A 13,366-nucleotide genomic window follows, 5' to 3' on the forward strand; every position below is an offset into this window, starting at 1 on the left:
ACCAACAATAATATGACACGTGCTGTGTATACTGCACTGCTGCCAAAGTGCTGCATGCAATATGTAAAAATTAGTAAAATATGATTCAGTTACAAAAATGAATATTGCGTGAAAATTGAAGCAGAGAAAGACTGATGTTGGATTTGAAATTAACAATAAAAAATGCATGCAATCAGTTAAAAAAACACTCAAGCAACACAAAATGTAAATTCTTAATTTGATGTAGGATGCAGACTTAATTCTTTGGTGAAACCACCGTATTTAAAAATGGGGAAAATTTGAATATATTATTTTAAAAGAAAATTGCATGATTGGAGAGTTAATTTCCTCTGCTAAAAGGGAGAAAGGGGAAACTTACCAGATTGTGAACACAAAAGTCTAACACGGTCAAGTAATTTTTCATTTATGGTGAAGAAATAAAAACAAATGTTCTTTCAAAAATAATTACAACAAATCTATTTTCTATATGCCTTTGTCAGCTTGTACACCTTCAAACCTTCTCTCGAAACAACTCTTCTCATTCGTTGTATTATTTTTTAATTTTTTTTTTCAGGCAATAATGCTGTTAAACTAACGATACAAAATGTATTTCAGTGCTCTTCAAAAGTTGTTAACACTAAACAAACAAAAAAAAAGTCATAATTGCCTTTGTTTTATGTGGAGAGAGCTATCCAGTAAATATGCAACTATTTAATACAAACAGAAATGGACAAATAATCATCAATGAATTGAATCTTTAACAACAACAACAAAAAAAGTTTTATACACATACATACTTGTATGTTTGTGCGCGTGCGAGCTTGTTTTGGGAGATACGCAATAAACACATAACAACTTTAAGACTGAGAAATATTTTGTCAACTTCTCACACATGCGGCAGAATTTAGTATTACATTTTTTTTTTTATTTTTTTTTTATTGCGTTTTACGAAATTACTTTTGCTTTTCCACTTATAGTTTCTTATCAAGCTCACCAAAAATAAATACAAATTTCATTGATTGATTGATTGATTGATTGATTGATTGATTGATTGATTGATTGATTCTCTAATGAATGGAACCCAAATTCTGCCCAAATACTTCAACATCCGAGCACTAAACTCAAATTGCCCTCGCATGTTTATTAGCACGGATGTGTTGACCTATCAGGGGAGTCTTGTTTCTCCGCCGCATCGATTTCTAACTTGTCCTGTCCAAAGTGATGAGAACATCCAAGAAGGCCGGTGGTCGCAGCACCATGGACAGCGTTCCCCTCTCCTCCTGCCCCCTACCAGGTGACCTCGCCTTGCCATCACATTACCCCCGCGTGGGCCGCTCCATAAGCAAGTGTGGTCATGATTGACAGAGAAAGGTCTATTCTTTCCTGTTTGTATCATCAATATAGTATATCTTTATTTCAGACATATTTGTTATTAATGCATCACACTATTACACATTAAAGGATGACCAAATAACCACATTTTTAGTGGTTTGGCCCTAGAAATAATCATAATTATCTTTTTTCCCCCTCCTCAACTTTTCCCGATGTTGCATTTGTGGGTCCTCGTGGGGTGTCGGTTGATGTGGGGGTGCTGTTTGATGGAGCTGTGCTGAAGCTTTGAGACAGCTTGTTAATTAAAAGCCCAAGAGATGAGGCTGCTGCATGTGCAGCCAGCGTCCATATCAGTGCGCCGCTAAGCACGCTGACAGACAGCAAGTTACTTCCAACGCCAATCCTCCTCTACCTTCTTTTTTTTTTTATTATCACAGCAGAGCAGTGAGATATTTTAATGCGTCGAAATCCCACTGTGGTTGAGAAATATCTTGTTTTCTACTTAAGGAATGACGACAAACCTCAGTATTCGCTGTCACTCCGCGAGGATATATAGAGCCCAAATGGCTGCTTTATGAGCTTCCAAATCCACGCGGCAGGCAGCTTAAATGTGGCAAATTCGATTAAGAGGAGGGAAAGAAAGGAATGTCAAAAATGGATTGAATTAGAGACGATAGGTATTAAGTACTTTAATAAGCCTGGGATGACATTGATGGCGGAGATGCACACAAAGAGCATCATTAAAACAAAGACACTTTTTTTCTTCCATTATTTATTTAGTCCGCCACTGTGGTCATCTCACATGTATTATTCCGCCTTAATTGAACCCAAAGTCCACCCTTTGCCTGGAGGGCATTTTGCGCAAGTGTCAGACTGAAGGCTTGTTAAGTAGGAAAAACAAACCCAAAAAAGACGAGGGGACTACAAATATTAATAATGAAATGATAGCGTGGAAGAAAAGTAGTTCTGCAGGGAGAGTGGGCCTTGCTTTTACTGTGTTTGGGTCCTCCGGGCGGATGCAGGTGGTCCAGCTACTAGACAACCTGCTGGACCACACCAGGATTTAAGGTAGAAAATGGGAGGGGGGATGAAACCTTGTCTGCAGGTGAATTTTTAAAGAAAGCTCTCAACCACAAGCTTGGTCTAATAAGGATGATCTCGTAAAACTAAATTAAGCCATTCACTGCAACCCCAAAACCACACGGCTTGATATTGCTTATAAAATTAGTTTAATAGAGCTTTTGAAAGGCTTTATTGGAGCAACGGAGAGGGAGAAGACAAAAATTGGCTCATACTGGCGAAGCGTAAGTCATTCTTGAGGATAAAAAGGGAAATATGAAGGAACGCACTTCCAGTTGGGAATTGTTATGGCTTTAAAAGACAAAATCCCTTTTTTTTTTTTTTTTTTTTTTTTTTTTTGGTACAAGGTCACAGTGAGACTTGTTTTTTTCAGTGGTTGGAATTTTACGCGTTATGTGAAATAAACAACAAATAATACACTATAGCTATGACGCCACCATGATTAAATTGACAAAAACACAATCACGTATCTTTGTATTTTTTTAATCTCGCTGTGTTTGTGCGGGATTTCCTGTAACTGATATTCAACAAAAGTTAATGAAAAAAATGTTGATTACATCTGTTGACCAAAATATATGTATTTCTTTATTAAATCTTGGTCTGCTCCTGCAACTCATTTATTGTATTGTTTATGTTTTTCTTCTTCTTTAAATATCACTGTAGCAGACTCTCCACCACATCCATCAACGTCACGCATACAACGACAAGTTGCTATTTTAATTCAAAGTGGATCAAGAGCAGTAGATTCATATACTTGAACTAAAACAAAAGTTAGATGACCACCTTTTCGACGTAATGAAGGCTTTAAATTCAACTTGTTTGTTAGGTTTGAGTCGTCACCTAAAATAAACAATGTAATAATTATTCGTTTATATAAAAGGGAAAACAATCCAAAATTATGCTTGACAAATCCTGAAAAAAAGTATTGCCATGTTAAATAATGTTTCGAATTGGAAGCTATTTTGCATTGTTGGAATACGCATTAATTCCTTTGAATACACATTTATCCTCTTTTTTTTTTTTTTTTTTTTGACAAAAATCACGTTGGAATTAAGAATCTTAAATCATGCAATATTAAGGGGAAAAACCTGTATTTTCAAACATTAGTAGACGTTCACATTAAAATTAAAGATTCGCCTGATGTTTGTTTCACAATAAATAGATAAATAAATGATAATAATGTTCATATTAAATAATGGAGTTTTTTAAAAAAATAGTGTGGGGATTTTTTCCCCCCATCTAATGAGAAAATTAATAAAAGTGTAAGCTTAATGGAGAGATTTGAGCAGAGCACGTCGGTTCCAATGTCAGAGGGTCCCCCTAAGGCAGGGCGCCATCTAGCAAACAAAGCTAGCAACAATAACAGCCCGAGTGAGTGTGAGGAGGGGCTCACACACTAACTAGAAAGAGAGAAATGAGAGAAAAAAGGACACGGACAGGAAGGGAGGAAGGAAGGAAGGAAAAAAGAGTGAAAGGGGAGAAACATATAGTCTGTCGTCGGCTTGTCGCTTGCAACTCATGCCAAGAACTTTACAACATTACAGTCGGCAGTGTTATTGAATATCATTATATAGAGCGTGCAGGTGTACCTAATATTACGACCACTGGGACTTGGTAATAGTGTTAGAAAACTATTAAGTCAACTTTGAGACTACTTGTTAAATTCTTTTTTTCCTTTTTTTTCAGTTACTGAAAGCCGCACAAAGTACTTGCTAAATGGCCAAATTAAAAAAAAAAAAAAAGATATGCCAGTATGCAGATAAATACGTCGGTTAAGATGTATTGGCAAAATATATGACACAATAAATTATATATTAAAAAATATATATATATATATATATATATATATATATATATATATATATATATATATATATATATATATATGTATATATGTATATGTGTGTATATATATATATATATGTGTGTATATGTATATGTGTGTATGTATATGTGTGTATATATATATATATGTGTATATATATATATGGTGGGGGGGGGGGTGCACCAGGAATTGATTCATAAAGCTAGCTTTGTGCATTTATTGTTCCTTCAGTCTGGTGAATAGCTGATCTGTTGGCTATTTATTAATCTATTTATATTGGCGTGGTTTAATATTTTTAAATTTTCTTTAAGTCCTTACTATTTTACTTTTGTGCATATTTCTTTATATTTTACAGATATTTTCTTAACTCACACAACAACCTGGGGGTTGCACTCTCTTTTTTGTTGTTTGGTTTGGTTACGGTGCTGTGTTGTCTACTATATGTGATGTCATGATTACGCATTTATGCTCTTCACAACCGAAGTTCCAAGCGGAAAAATAAAGTTACTTTGATTGATTGGTAAATGAAAAGTGAATCAAATACACGCGGCTTGGTGATATTTTTAAAGCAAGAAAAAAATCACCAACATAGTTAGAAAAATAACGCACTTTGAAATCAGTGTTTTGCTCATCCGTGGTGCAATAATGTCTTGAAATGCACATTAAAGTATTTAAAAGCAGTCTAGGAACAAACATTCCACGGATAATAACAACAACAACAAAAATTGCCTTCATGTAATTGCGCTCATTTGCTGTACATAGTGATAAACATATATAAACAGTATATATATATATGTCCACACTCAAAATTTGCACTTGCAGATTATATAGGTTATATCATACTTATATAGTACTTTTTCACCAGCTGCCCGCCGTCAAAATTGCATTAAAATATCAATGTGACAGCTTTGTAATTTATTATTTATTCTTACACACACACACACACAAAAAAAAAACTAACAAAAATAAATCGGAAAGGAAATAACCACCCAACGCCCCTGCCTCTGTGACATTAAGGAAGGGCTGACCTTTTAGGGCAGTGTCCACTCTGGTGCCCATCCGTCCAAATAAGACCCCCTCCCAAACCGCATCACACGGTGCCAGCTATTCATTACTGATATAATCACTGGATGCAAATGAATTTGGAAGATGTGTGGGGGTCGTGGGGTGTTGTATGAGTGGCGTGGGGGGCGTTGGACTAAATCTAAGCGTGGATGCACCGAGATGGGGACTATTCAATGCCCACCTGAATCCAATATCGCCGCATTTATTTGGATGTGGGGGAAACACCATCGAGCAGTCTCCATTCAAATGAGATGCGCATGCGCGGATGTGTGCGTGGCCTTTGAAGAGAAGAGAGGGGTCGTGTCACTCAGCAGAGGGAAAGAGAGGGCCACTCCGTTCTACCTCCCATGCACCCCCCTCCTCTTCCTCTTCACCATCCTTTCTACTCTCCCCTTTTTTCCCCTCTTTCTCTCTCTCCCGACCCCCACTCACTCGTCTTCACACAACACACGCGCACGCATTTTTACCACTGGGCTAAGATTAGAGTTCTTTAAGGGAAATGAGGAGTGGGGGGTCTTCTATATAGTCACAACGGCGGTATGTGTGTGGTGGAGGTGTTGTTGGGGGGGCGTCCACAACCATGGTGGGGTGATATAGTTCATGCAGGGATCTGGAATAAAGCTATAATGACCAATAATTAAAAGAACACCGTAGTTTTATGTATTAATTTGGCATATGACAAACAACCAGATGGGTATACTGATTTTGACTACGATTGGAAATGACATTCATCCATGAACGTGATGATGGACAATGAGAAGACTGCACGGACTTGCTAAATAAATAAATAACTTGAATGCATGGATGACAGAGATATAGTAAAATATGAGTGTTTGGTAAAGAGTAATCCAAATAACTAACCAACATTCAAAAGTTGATGTGTTTCTGTGTCATTGCTGTCAAAGGCAATGAGCGTAATTTACTGCGTGGTCAATGTAAAAACACATTTGAGGGCTGATTTGGTTCGTCTAGCACCCTCAACAGCAACCAGTGAGTTAACCCAAAACCCCTCAACGGACAAATTACAATTTTTGGTAACAGAAAAAAATTAAATATTAGCAATTATGATTACATTATTATTTATAATTGTCAATTATTATTGTATTTTCTATATATTTTTTGTAATTATACATTTCATTTATAACAATACAATGCTAATTTAAAAAAAAAAAAAAAATAGATGAAATGAATAAAAACAGACACACTGGTTACAGCCTGAAGCAAAACACTTAAAATAATAATAATAATAATATATTTTTTTAAAGTTTGTAATTCATTGCATGTCATTTGATGGCAATAAACGTCAAATTCATTTAAAACGGGATGAATGGTGGTGAGTGTTCATGTTTCTGTGCCATTGACGGCGCTAAACGTCCAATCTATTTTGATTGGGAGGGGCAAATAAATGCTTCATTCACCCCTGTCAATCAAAATGGATTGGACGTCTACTGCTGTCAATGGCAGACAATGAGTTAAATGACTGCCCTGTATGTATATACAGTATATGATTCGTGCATGAATGAGCTCATCAATTAATCAAAGTTTGGTCCGAGAGCACATAGATGGTGAGTTAGGCTGCACAATCAAGTCTCAGGGTGAATGGATACACAAAATAGTTGAACTCTAAAATATATCCACAACTGAGCGGAAGCTGTTCCAGGTGTACATGTTCTTATACTTTATATCCTGTAAACCTGAAACCCATAACCAAATAAAGCCTATCATGCATAATTCACCGAGTTTGTCGAAAGCCGGCACATTTATTAACAGAGGATAAGGAGCGCACAAAAAGGAAATCGGGTTCATTGCAGGATTATATCTTTGCACACATTCTTCTGCCTGACTGAATGACTGAAACAAGCCTCACAGGCTCGAACAAAGATGGCTGAGCATGAATAAGACCTGTGTGGGTTTTTGTCTTCATAACATATGAATTCACCAAAAGCATCCCCGCGTGAGGCTATACGGAAAGAAAATCTTTCATTATAGAGATTTTTAAATAATTTTTAAAAATGTAAATTTTCTTTATATTGAACAAAGATATAGAATCATTATACTGATACCTTATTATTGCATGCAATGTATCATATATCAACAGGTGACCAGATGAAAAAACTAACTTAAAGTCACGTGTGACAATCTATATTTACGTCATCACATGATGGGGAAACTTCCACTTCCGCTACGTCACAATCACACGTTTTCAATATCCCACCGTGTAACATCCATGCACTGTTTAAACAAGTGCACATCAAATACACTCACGTCAATCTATGTCAACATCATGAACAAGTACAATGTCTCCATCCCGGTTTGTCAATTTTCTCACCATTTCACGCACCATTTCAGAGTGTTGGTCTGAACAAACACAAGCCCGCACGCGCACACGAGGAGGAAAGGATGATTTAAAGAAAAAAAAAATGTATATGTATGTATAATAAAATTTTAAAAGCCTTACTTATTTTGCACGTTGCTCACACATGTGGATTTCCGTAGCCTACTATCCATATGTTAATCCATTTGCAAAAGTATTAATTTTTGGGAGGGGGTCTGTGTCCCACATCCACAAGTGTTAGTTCTCTAACGGGAAGAAGAGTGAAGATTGAGACATTTTGTTTGAGCCCGCTTTGGAGAAAAAAAAGTGCTTGGGTGTGGGGGTGGGGGGGTGGGGGGTGTGTGTGGAGGGGGAGGTCATTTCATCATGTGGGAGGTTGGGACACAAAGTTTGGACCCGTGACTGGCATTCCGGAGAGACATGCATATTTTAAAACAACAATGCAGCGCACACACTGCTGGAGGAGTAAAGGTGGGAGGGGTGAAAACTTGCGAGAGAAGTTAGCGTCACATGAACAGCTGTCATGGAGCTCTTATTAAGTAGTTGGCTGCCATTGACGGCGGTAGACGTACAATTCATTTGGACTGAAAGGGCTCGTTCACTAATAATTTTTCTTTTACTAACTACCACATACAACTTCTCAATTTCATATATGCCTGGATTGGCAGTTACTTGGTTAAGTTATATACTGTACTTCATCATGCAATGAGTGCACTTTGGCCTAATTGCTTTGTCATAAAGTTATAGGTTTTGGCCATTTTTTCCCTTAACTCTGGGGAATCATTTATTTTTGTTTAGTTTTTTGTTTTTACGTGTAATCTTTGGACAACTACATTGTTTCATTTCATTTTGTTGTTATATATATATATTTTTTCATGTTAACAAAGTTGGGACAGGTTCTAACTGAACTAATCACATCATGATGCAAACTTTAGACCAAATGTGGTTTACCATTTACGTCTAAGGTTTGGGTAAATTTTGAAATCCCGTAAACTTTAAAATTTTTTTAGTACTTTTTCATCTCGTGCGCTCTTAAAATAATTGCTTATATGTCGCTTATTACAAAAATCATTAAAATTGCCATTAAGTAACTATCAAATTTTGTATTTACTGGAAAAATCTAATAATAAATAACCTGGTGATTATTTTATTAACGTGTTATATAACATAATTGTCTAATCCATTTCGACTGGAAGGGCTGTCAGTGAATGATTGCTGCCATCCCTCCAAGTCGAAAAGGATTGGCCGTCTACCGCCGTCATCGGCACTGAAGCATGATTATTCACAGTCAGCCCTGACTGATTCTAGGAAAAAAAAACTTTTTTCTTTATGATGCAATATCAGAAGAAAACAACTATGCAGGAATTATTAAAGAATTCCACTTCTCCACAAAAGACAGATGATCGCGCAGTAAACAGCTCTTTTCGGGCTGGTTTAAAATAACCCACAATGGCAGTTTCAATTCAAAACGTCTCCCGCCTTCTATTTTGTCAAGTCACACACAATTGTATCTGTCCTGACTAAATCCGCTGCGCTTAGTGCTGTCACTTCTGCACAGCTTTTACAACATCACCCCTCCTTCTCGTTGCTCTCCTCTTTTTTTTTTTTTTTTTTTTTTTTTTTTTTGCGGGGAGGTTTCTGGCTCTTGTGCAAAAGAGAAGAGAGAAGACAGAGGGGAAGGCAGGAAGAAAAGAAAGAGTGTGATGAGAGAGCGAAATGAAGGGCCAGGAGGGGAGAGGACAAAGGCGAGTGCATGCAGCGGTGTGGAGCTGGATATCTCTGTTAGTTGTCAGCGTTTAGTCCATGGCTGTGGAATGCTAATGAGTGGGCTCCCCCTTTTTCTCTCACTCTCTCCTCCTCCCCCTCCCCCGCCTCCCTTCTCTTTCGAGGAGAGAAAGCGGATCGATAGCTGACCCGATGCTTTTGGCCAATGCTTTATTTATCTGGCCAGGCAATGATATGATCAGCCTTGAACGTTATATACAGCAAACGTATTCCTAAATCAACACAAAAGGATCCGCTTACGCAGCAATCTGCGGCCGGCGTAGCGGATGTGTGCGCTTTTACGCACGCGCACGAGAAATCCTTAGAAATGAAACATGACCAGAGCTGACACATTGCTATGACAACCTGCGCAAACATTAACACGGCGAGGTGTCCCTTTGTGATGCGTTCAGGGACATCCTCAAAAGCGTGGCCGGGGGATGCACGTGACGTGAAATTACGAGATTAGTTTGTGTACATAAATTAAGCGCTGACATTGGTTTTCTTTAACTCATAGAACTGTTATAGCATTGAACACACTGGCAATATTAGGAAACAAATCAACAACCTTCCTACTGTTCTATCGTCTTTAATGTTAAATAATAAATCAACTAAGTGGCTGCCACTGACTGTGATAGGCGTCCAATCCACTTTGACAATAGGGTGATCAAACGATCGTCAAAGGCAGTAAAACATGAAGATTAATACCAGTCACATCATTTAAAAAATACTCACTGCACAGGCATGTCCTAAAAGTTCGCTAAAATCAAGCCCCAAATGGACATGTTGCTGACACGTCGGGATAATAAATGTTCCTCTTTCTGCACACCTCAAACGTGAAATCGCACCCAGCTGCTTGCGTAAAAAGCAAACTAATCGTTGGTCGTGCTGGGAGTTCTCCACTTGTGCTTTGATGAATGACCGGCGACAAAACTAAATACTTGTTTAACTCTTTCCAATCCAGAGCTCCCCCTTCCAAAAGTGGATTTATTTCTCCCACATCTTGATGTAATTGCATCAATTACATTAATTGCTGGGGAAATATTAGAACTACTGTCCATGTAGGTGACGTCAAAGATATTTGAATGGCTTTTCCTGAGTCCTGCGGTGTGTTTTCTCCTATTGCCTGTACACAAACGTTAATTAGGACCACATGCCACTATTTCATGTGCCGCTCGCTTTATATAGCCCGTAGTGTAACAATTGTACAACAAAATGCTCTCAGCGAGAGGATAAAAGATGGTTATACTCTGGAGGGATTTCGAATACATTATGTTGGAGACAAGCAGCTGTACGCTGCGTTTAATAACCCAGCAAACCATTTAGTCCACAGCTACATAAAACGAAAACGACCTGCCTGCCTGCATGGGCTTTTTGTCATGCTCCTTTTGAAGCCAAACAAACATTGTATAGTCCCGCATGCAATCAAGCGGGCTAACCTCCGGAAAAAAACAGGCAGATTTGCCACGACACATCACGATTTGCTGTGTAACTCTTATACATCACCAAAATTTAAAATCCATTAAACAATAAGCATCCAGTTTGCAGAAATGCCACACAAAAAGTGAGACCCAAGTCACACATATATCATTATACGCGAAGGAGCACGTCAGGACAAGCTTAACAGCGAGCAATATGTACATTCTTTATATAGAATAACAGATCAAGTGATGATCGCCTCCCCCTATAAGAGATGACACATACTGTATGGCGACAGCAGCACATTACAACGTGATGCGTTCACTTGTCCTCCTGTCATCAGCGTGCGAAAATGTGGCCATAAGGCAAACACAAGCAACACATCTGATGATAAAGAATGCTAACAAGCAAATCGAAGAAATGTCACACCCAAACGTCGCTTTTTGGAGTTATTTGAGCGCGTCTTTGGCTCCTAATTATACGAAAATACGTCACTTTTAGAGATAACGACCGCGATAATGGATATTAACTCACTCAACGGTGCTGGGAGAGGCTGGCAGTGAGTCATAAAAAAAAAATTGGACGTCTAGCACTGTCAATGGCACTGAAACTTTAGCTTTCAACGCCAATGAATTGGAAGTCTATCGCTATCAATGGCAGCCAATGAATGAATGTTTTTTCCCCACACACGCACACACGCACACGACCACCCCATGTCGACGGGCTTACTCAATAATATACATTTTCCACATTGTTCACGCCTATATGAAAGCACCGGATGAAACTTTTATTTCTATTTTTGTTTCTTTGCCTACGTCAATATTTAAACACACGGTTGACGCTTTAAACGGGAAGGTGACTCTGATTTGTTATGTATCATTTTGCTATATAAATATTAAACGTGAATCGCCAGTTTTCATTGGTTCACAAGAGCGAACTGGGAGTTAGACTTTCAGACTGCATTAGTGAGTAAAAATATTTCAACAAAGCATGCCTGTGATGGAGGAAAATGCTTGGGGACAGACATCGTTGCCTATTTGTTTTTTAATAATACAGTCACCATCACACAACTTCATCAACCGAGCCTTTCTGCAAAAAAAAGCTGCATCATGGAGTAAGCAAATTGAAGGCAACAACCAATAAAATTCAAGAAACAATGATTTTTTTCTCCAAAAGACGAAACAAACAAAAAATGTATTTGAAATGATATATTAAAAGTGCTTTTTGATTTTTCATGTCTCTCCTCTTTGACTGATGATCGCACTCATGGCCGCCGTGGGGGAGGGGGAGGGGTGTGAGGGGTGCAAGGTGGGGTTTCCCCAGATGTCCTCTCAGTAAAAATGTCCTGGGGGGTGAGGGTGGGAAATAGGGTCAGTTTGTTGTTACAGGTCCATCGTGTTGGGAAAAAAAATTCAACCATCAGTGGTAATATTGTCATAGCGATTAGACTTGTTTCTTATTGTCTAAATTTCTTTATTTTTTCCTGTTTTTTAAAATTCTCACTTCAATTTTAATTCTTGGAGAATAGCTTCGACAACATATATCGCACTCATTATAAGAAGCAAAAGGTTATATAAAAAATTATTAGTATAGAATCACAGAAAGCCTGGTTTAGAACCAGAAAAAATACAAAACAGAGAGAGAGAGGTACATAGACACAGGACAAAATCTTATAATTGCTTGGAAACATTATTTTCCCGCTAAGTCTTGATTCATTTTTTTCTTACTGCGCATATGATGTTTTTCATTTCGTTTGTAATTTTTCTTACAAAAAAAGAAAATAAAGACTAGTATTTTACAAAATGACGAGTATTGTTCTTGAAGATGAGGGCGGATTTACACAGGTGTCAAGTCCAGTTCCAATATTTTTCTGTACATATTCCATATCTCAGTCCCAGAAGACAGCGGAGGAAGGGAAGGAGGCAAAAGTCTTCCAAAGTTGTCAGAAAAAAAGTCATATATAGTCTTCTTAGAGGAGGATTTTGGTCCGTGTCCTCTCTTTTTGTGTGTGTCATAAGGATCATTGGATGGACATGTAAGGCCAGTTGAAGCTGCTCCCGGATAATAGCATATCCCTGATGAGGGTTTCAATAGGAGTTTTACCTACCAAGCGGACGAAGAAGAGCTGCTCGATTACCGACGAAGACACGGTGCGGAGGGAGGGCAGCCGCAGGAGGAGCTTTCCAAAACGGCTTGGCTGGTTCGGGTACTGGCTCCTCACGTACTCTTCCAGGGCGCACTGGGACTTTTCTTGCAGGCTCTCGATGTGGGCGGCGTCCGACAGGCCGCAAGCGTCTGCGGTGGGACGACACGATGGTCAGCATCGAACCCCAAAACATTTTTTTCAATAGCTACTGTGTGTGTGTTTATCATATCCCTTTCATGCACGATTATGATAGACTAAAACTGCATTATTTTTTTCCAAATATTTTAATAACTTTTTAGGCATACGACAAAAAATAATCACATGTCCCCGAAAGGGTTAAGTACTGTGTGTTTGTGTGTGTGTGTTATTTATATACATCTATATATATGTACACATTCACACACACACACTATTCCTAATT

General features: G+C 38.2%; 1 protein-coding gene across 8 annotated transcripts in view; it reads right to left on the minus strand.

Annotated features, from left to right (window-relative positions):
• nr2f1a (nuclear receptor subfamily 2, group F, member 1a) overlaps nt 1-13,366 on the minus strand; it is a 36,775-nt gene that overhangs the window by 17,544 nt on the left and 5,865 nt on the right. For all 8 annotated transcript variants that reach the window (XM_057832309.1, XM_057832307.1, XM_057832304.1 and 5 more), the window contains exon 3: nt 10,116-13,094. In XM_057832309.1, coding sequence (XP_057688292.1) covers nt 12,820-13,094 — 275 coding nt within the window. In that variant the 3' untranslated portion in view covers nt 10,116-12,819. The remainder of the gene's footprint in view (nt 1-10,115; nt 13,095-13,366) is intronic.

The sequence above is a fragment of the Corythoichthys intestinalis genome, chromosome 3 (assembly GCF_030265065.1).
Source record: "Corythoichthys intestinalis isolate RoL2023-P3 chromosome 3, ASM3026506v1, whole genome shotgun sequence".
Classification (NCBI taxonomy): domain Eukaryota; kingdom Metazoa; phylum Chordata; class Actinopteri; order Syngnathiformes; family Syngnathidae; genus Corythoichthys; species Corythoichthys intestinalis.